This window comes from Macrobrachium nipponense, chromosome 22, assembly GCF_015104395.2.
Source record: "Macrobrachium nipponense isolate FS-2020 chromosome 22, ASM1510439v2, whole genome shotgun sequence".
NCBI lineage: Eukaryota > Metazoa > Arthropoda > Malacostraca > Decapoda > Palaemonidae > Macrobrachium > Macrobrachium nipponense.
The window spans coordinates 29,688,785-29,696,284 of NC_087213.1; the positions used below are offsets into that span (position 1 = coordinate 29,688,785).

The 7,500-nt window shown below is 38.2% G+C and overlaps 1 protein-coding gene across 4 annotated transcripts in view; it reads left to right on the forward strand.

Annotated features, from left to right (window-relative positions):
* The window catches only part of LOC135198563 (G-protein coupled receptor GRL101-like), a 127,936-nt gene that overhangs the window by 79,294 nt on the left and 41,142 nt on the right, over nt 1-7,500 (forward strand). For all 4 annotated transcript variants that reach the window (XM_064226263.1, XM_064226266.1, XM_064226265.1 and 1 more), the window contains exon 6: nt 5,919-6,041. In XM_064226263.1, coding sequence (XP_064082333.1) covers nt 5,919-6,041 — 123 coding nt within the window. The remainder of the gene's footprint in view (nt 1-5,918; nt 6,042-7,500) is intronic.

Below are 7,500 nucleotides of genomic sequence, written 5' to 3' on the forward strand. Positions count from 1 at the left end.
AAAATATAGTTTTATTCTTAAAATGATAACTTTTTATTATATACTTGAGAAAATAATTTTGCCCATCATAACAGCTATTGCAACGTCGGTATATAAAGTAATGATGAATAAAGCATATCTCATATAGCCCGCAATAAATTTATATTAACACCAATGAATTAATTGTGCCAATATTTTTCCAACGGTGAGATCGAAATATGCAGAGCAGCCTGGTACTCTGAGAGACACCCAGACACTCAGAGAGAGAGAGAGAGAGAGAGAGAGAGAGAGAGAGAGAGAGAGAGGTTTTGGAACTAGAGCAGGGAAACAGGTGTTCAGAGGGCCAATGGTAAAGGTTAAAGGTGGACATGCATGGGAAGAATACAGAATATTGAAGATCCATTTCAAATGCTTGGTTAGGAATAAACCTGAAGATTACAACCAGTAATGAAGAAATTAAGAAACAAAGCGTGTGTGTGTATCTGAGAGCATCCAAAATTATCTGTTTCCTGAGGGTCTTAGTTGGCAACCAACACCAGGTCAAACCAAATTTGTACCCCGAAACCTTCTTTTTAAATCCTGGAAGTGCACCTGTGCAGCAAAATCGACGTGAAGTTTCAGTGATACAACAACATACTTCTTTTCTCCATATTCAGGCCAATGCCATTGAGTTTTTTTTTTTTTTTTTTTTTTTTTAAAGTGCATGTAGTTGTTGGTGACCAGCTATGACATGGATCTAACCTGGGTTCAGAGAGGACAATGTCTCATGAACCTTTTCTACGGCATATGATGGTTGCTACGGAGTGCGTCTGATAAAAGTAAAAGCATGAGGGATGCAGTGCTCACTTTAGATGGCTGAATCCTCTTTCGTGCAGCATAGGGACCTGACCATGTTATGTATACCTCGTCATCCATTTCCTCAGTAAGCAGGATCTCTTTCCAACAAGCTTGATCTTCCAAGAGTTGATGAATTCTTCATAATATAATCTGGTCAGATATAGGCGAATGCCTCTGGAAGCTTGGGAACTTTCATGACCATTTCAACTGCAACTGTGTGAGAAGCTCCTACTCCTCACCAGCTATCTCAAAGCTTTGATACTGAAAGATGGCTACACTTGTCTCTTGGAAGGACTCTTTTGCCACAGGCACAATAGAGGAGTGATGGCCTTTGCTGATGCCATGAACAACAGCTTCAAATCTGCTGGACACACTATTCTATCTTCCATGAACTGGGCTTTAACTGTGCATCCTAGTTAGCTCATAACTAAAGAATTTCACGTGTAATGGTGACCTCACCTCATGTTTATACAGCCTGTCAAAGGGAGATATGTTAGTTGCGCCACAAAAAAAATATAATTAGTTTGGTTAGAACTTATCCTTCATTGTATGTCATTGTACAATCGTTCAGTATTTTTTAAAGTTTCACCACCATTGTGTGTATTATGTCATCTCCGAAAGCTTCTTCCTTATTTGGAAAATATTCTGATGTTATGGAGTCTTTAACCATCCATTGTATATTGCAATTGCCACTCTATAGTAACTGAGATCTGTTGAGCATTAAGTGGTTGAACATGAGTCTACAACTCTCACAATTTGGCTACGCAAGAATTGAAGATTTGCTCAAGATGGTATTGAGGAGACCATTGTCAAATGTGACTGGCATTGCAATGATTGAATGAAACAGAGGAATAATCTTTGCAAAGCTGCTATAACCATCATATTATTTCCATGTTGTTGACGAAGACAGCACTTTGCCCAGTCATCGAGGAATGATCTTATGATAAGATTTTTTGGTCAGTAACTGTGTTTGCTCCTCACAGTCGAGGATTTATCCTATTACCACCATGAGGAATATATTCTTATTTCTGTGACTTAATATTTGTGAATATAAAAGTCACGTGTGTAGAAGTGACAAATCAAATATAAAAGCTAAGTGTTACAAAATTGGCAGTCAACTAGCATGGTGTAGGCGGGTTGATTTTAGATCTAAGCACAGGACCTGAATTCGACGGGAATGTGAACAACAGAGTTAAAATCAACTTACATCTCTCTTGACTGCCTGATGGAAGAATAAATTCATCTAATGCTTCAAAAGATATTTGTGTGTGTGTGTGTGTGGGTTGGGCCAGAAGTTTACCACGCTCCTGAGCAACCCCCTCAAAGGGGAGCATCTTAAAACTGATACAAACATGCACATATTATATATATATATATATAATATATATATATATATATATATATATATATATGTATATATATATATATATATATATATATGTATATATATATATGACTAAATGTTTGTATGTTTGTACGTATGTAACTTTGTTTGTATACGAGTATGTCACTTTATCCACTATAGAAATCCAAACTGCTTGACCGATCTAGACAAAATTTGGCACATGGCCATCATTTTGACCCAACTTAGATAATAGAGTAGGTTTCAAACCCATACCCCCACCCCACTTCCCCTTCCCCCTTCCCTTTGGAACTTATGAAGGAAATAAACTCTCGTTTCAAGTACTCAAGATCATAGAAATATATGATTAAAAATGCTTTAAGTTACCACGGTAATACCTGGATGAGAGGATTAATGGGACAGAAAGCACAATAACAACTGGATAAGTGGACAGTCAAAACAGTAATACCACGATAAAAGGGACAGTCACCATAGTAGTAGCTGGATAAAAGGGACAGACAGAACAGTGATACCTGGGTAAAGGTGACAGTCAGCACAGTAGTATCTGGATAAAAGGGACAGTCACTACAGTAATACCTGGATAAAACGGGCAGTCACCACAGTTATACCTAGATAAAAGGGACAGTCACCACAGTAATACCTGGATAAAACGGGCAGTCACCACAATTATACCTAGATAAAAGGGACAGTCACCATGGCAATCTCTGGATAAAAGGGACAGCACATTAATACTTGTCAGTTCACCACACTGTTCAAAGGGAGAACATTCTATGAAAGATCGTAGAATTGTCAGTCAGTCGAACCATCAACACAAACCCTTCCTCCTTTTCCTTCTCCCTTTCCTACCCCTTTCACTTCCCCCCTTTCTCTTCTCTCCCACTCCTCTTTCCCCATTCCCTTCCCCTACACCAGCTGTCATTCAGAATTTTCCCGGGCAGCGCCGGGTTATCGTCTAGTGTATATATATATTATATATATATATATATATATATATATATATATATATATATATATATATATATATATTATATATATATATATCTTATGTCTCTGTCTTCAACACGGGGCTTATTAGACACGAAAAAAGTAAATGTCGCAAGATGAGTGCAAAAGTCTTATATACGACAGTATACGACACAGAGAAAAAAAAGCCTCTTACAAAAATTGATAAAACAATAATAAAAGCGGTGTTACAAGAGACATTTTGAAAAGCATTTGCAGTAAGAGATACAAACAAGGCAAATATGTAACAATTTAAGGGGCGATTACCTCGACGTCGCCAGCGCAAGGTCTTGATCCAATTCATTCAATTGGCTTTGAAGGTCGCCGTGCGCCAGCTGCTCTTGATTCTGTGTTGTTCTGTTGACTGGGATGTCAGGAGAAATGAGGCTCCGAGTCCTCAAGTGGGCAAGGGACTATGGAAAAGAAAAGAACCGCCAAAAGTGGATTTGGATAGAACAGAGCGGAATACAGAATTTATGCCAAAGGCCAAGCGCTGGGACCCAAGAGTTCATTCAGCGCTGAAACGGAAATTAAGAGTAGCAAGGTCTGAAAGGCGTAACAGTAGGAAAACTTTGCAATTTCATTATGAACCAATTGTTAGGAAAGGGTGGAGAGTAAGATAGAAAAAAAAGAGAACATGAACGGAGGTACACTAAAGGGAATCTGGAGATACTTAAATATCTCAGCATCCTTTGTTTATTACATGAATCCGGATATAAACACACTAAAGCATACTTTTCCTCGTAGTGTTTTTTATTCTTCTTAGAGGGCTCTTTATTTAATCTAAGGCGAAGTGAAGCACGTCTCCTTCGTATAAATAAACACAAGATCTTCCGTTACGAATTCACATCCGTTCACCTTCTTCAGTTTTATTAATCCCGTAGACGATTTTATGGCATGGCAACAACATTTGCACTTTCGGTAGCGAATCGTGCTTACCACTATTTTGCAAATAAGTAGGCGCCATACTCTCTCTCTCTCTCTCTCTCTCTCTCTCTCTCTCTCTCTCTCTCTCTCTCTCTCTGTGCGTGTGTGTGTGTGTAGAAGTAACAATTTTATTCACTTTATAACTGCAAATTGATACACTGCATCCTAAGAATCCTTCACAAAAAAGTAACTCTCTCTCTCTCTCTCTCTCTCTCTCTCAGTAAATAAATACATAAATACACTTAGTTAGGCATTATGAAAAATATTCATAAGGAAAAATCGGGGGTTACGTTATTTGTCTAGAACCACTTACCATGAAAATTCGTAAAACACACACACACACACACACACATGAAATGTATGGAGAATTTTTAGCGTCAATGCAACTCAAACGGCGCCTAGAACATATTTTGTTTTTGTAACCTGACATACTCGCACAAGCTCCTCTGGGCTCAAAGCACTCGATAGTTCATCGCTTGCCTGATACTCGAAATACCCTCGAGATGTTTTTGCAAAACGCTCATTTCCTTCAGGCAATAATCTCGGCAAAACGATGGCCATGTGCCAAATTTTGTCTACATCGATCTAGCGGTTACCATATAAGTTGCAAAAGGGAAGGGGATGGGGAAAGGGATGTGGATGGGGGTGGGGATGTGGAAGGGGAAGGGGAAGGGGAAGTGGTAGGGGTTTGAAGCCTACCTTGTTATCTCAGTTGGGTCAAAAGATGGCCACGTGCCAAGTTTTCATCTAATTCGGTCAAGGGGTTCGGATTTCTATAGCGTACGAACATACAGATATATAAGCGTTCACTTACATATATATATATATATATATATATATATATATATATTTATATATATATGTATATATATATATATATATATATACATACAGTATATGTGTATGCACTTGTGCTCAGATATGTAATATATATACATACATGCATACATACATACATACATACATACATACATTATATATATATATATATATATATATATATATATATATATATATATATATATGTATAAACACACAATAGTGTGCATATATATATGTGTGTGGTTACAGTTGATACACTACTCGGATTTGATATTATTTTTCAAGAACTTTCAAAGTGAAATGCCCTAAAAGGGAGTATGAATAAGAATTAGTCCAAATATGTATAACAGAAACGAAAGGAAGTAAAAAAAAGAAAAGTAAAAAAATACCGTTATGAATAAATATGGAGACAACGTTGCAGGATTCCTGTTCATGACAAGCAGGATCAAGTGACTAGTGTTGAGTATGCGTCGTCGTATGAGTAATTAAACAACAAGCAGGCGATTCGTTACCTTTCACAAAGTGTGGCTGAAATGTACATACATACTCAAGTGGTATATATTGGAGCCATCACTGCATAGAACTTCAACCTGGTAACTAGCTAACAAACTATACATGATGAGTGGGAAAGTGACAGAGGAGCGACAATCAAGAAGTATCGTAAGCCAATAAAATTCTCCTTTAGTCAATAAAAGAGAAAATTAGACTACAAGAAGAAGTATATGGGAGCAGGCAGCCAGAATACGACGTGGCACTATCTCAAAAAGGAGCTGGTGTCTTAAGGCCCGTCCACACGACCGAGCGTTGCTCGACGAACTTTGTTCGATGTGGCGTCAGAAGCGAAGAAACTGCGGCAAAGTTCTGACTTTTCTTGCTGTTTCTCCGCTTCTGACGTCACATCGGACAAAGTTCGTCGACCAAAGCTCGACCGTGTGGACGGGGCCTTACTTAGCATACTACCTACTAATCTTCTTTCACTCTTCCACAGCTATATACAGTTGCTACGTAGGTGATTTCACGTGTGATAACCGCCAGTGTCTACAGCCAGGAAGGGTCTGCGACTCTGTTCCAGATTGTGTTGATGCCTCTGATGAAAAAAACTGCAGTGAAAGTAAGTGAATCCATTTATTCCTACGTAAGATCTAGTGCTCTAACAATTTAGGCGTTGAGGTGACATTGTTTACGTTGCTCACATTTTTATTTTTATTCATTACCTATGTATGAATCATTTATATTATAAAAAAAATGTCAGCAGTAATTCCTAATATTCATAGAGTTGTTGCATAGTTTATGGGAAAATTGCCATCGGGAAAATTGCCACTAGGAAAATTGTTCATCTGGGAATAAAAATGGCGCCAGGAATATTGCCACAAGGAAAATGATTCCCCTCATTTTCCTGACTTTTACCATTCATTTATCGCTCCAAATTTTCTTATGTTAATGACTGCGAAATAACTGGTTATCTTTACAAATTGCTAAAACGTTTTTTGAGACCACTGCTATCAACGAAATTTCTAATTTCACATTTAAGGAGTGTTATGATAGCCGTTTTTGTAACGTCTATAGCCGCGTTGCTAATTCTTTAGCCTGCACTAAAAGCAACGTGGAAGCATTTCATAATCTCTTGAATAAATCTGTAAGCAACTCCCACCCCAACATCTAGAGGTTAATTGAAGCACTCAAAGAGGAGTAATTCCTACCAACAGTTAAGCGAACTCAGTTTGAAAAAAGGCTATTCACTTCCAGAAAAGAAGTACAAATGCTTGTATGCTAGACTAGAAAATATAGTCCTAAACTGTAGTACTTATGATGATGAAACGAAGTATTTACGTTCTATTGCTAACAGTATGCATATATTTTTGATTAACAAGTCCCATTCTAAGTTTTTTTTTTTATTTATTGCTTGCGGTTATAAACTGTGCACTTTACAGAGTCATTTACTGATGTCTGGAAATGCGGTTAGACTCAAAAATGCAACTCGGGATAATCTTTTGACAAAAGACTTCCCTCCAAAAAGGGAATAAGGAAGAGAATATTAATCCTTCAGAGGCGAGATGGCGAACCTAGCTTCAAACGTGGTACTAAGTTTCTAGTAAGCATGTATGTTTGTTTGTTTGGTGCTTTTACGTTGCATGGAACCAGTGGACCAACGGCTTTACGTGACTTCCGAACCACGTCGAGAGTGAACTTCTATCACCAGAAATGCACGTATCTGACTCCTCAATGGAATGCCCGAGACTCGAACTCGCGGCCACCGAGGTGGCAGGCCAAGACCAAACTGACCACGCCACTGAGGCGCTTCTAGTGAGCATGGATTTAACTTTTATAACGGCTCAAAATTATGTATGCAATGGACGTCAACGTTACAGCGCAGGACCCTTATTACTGAAAGAACCCTACAAGTTTGTTAGTTTCTGTCACTCAGCTTTCATGACCTTGGGATCTCGAACAGACTTTGTTAGTGGAGAACGACAAACACAAGACGCTTTGGACACAGAAGATTGAAAGGCAGCCGATTGCTGTTCACTCTTATAACTTTCACAACTGGCATGGATGTAATACTGATCAAA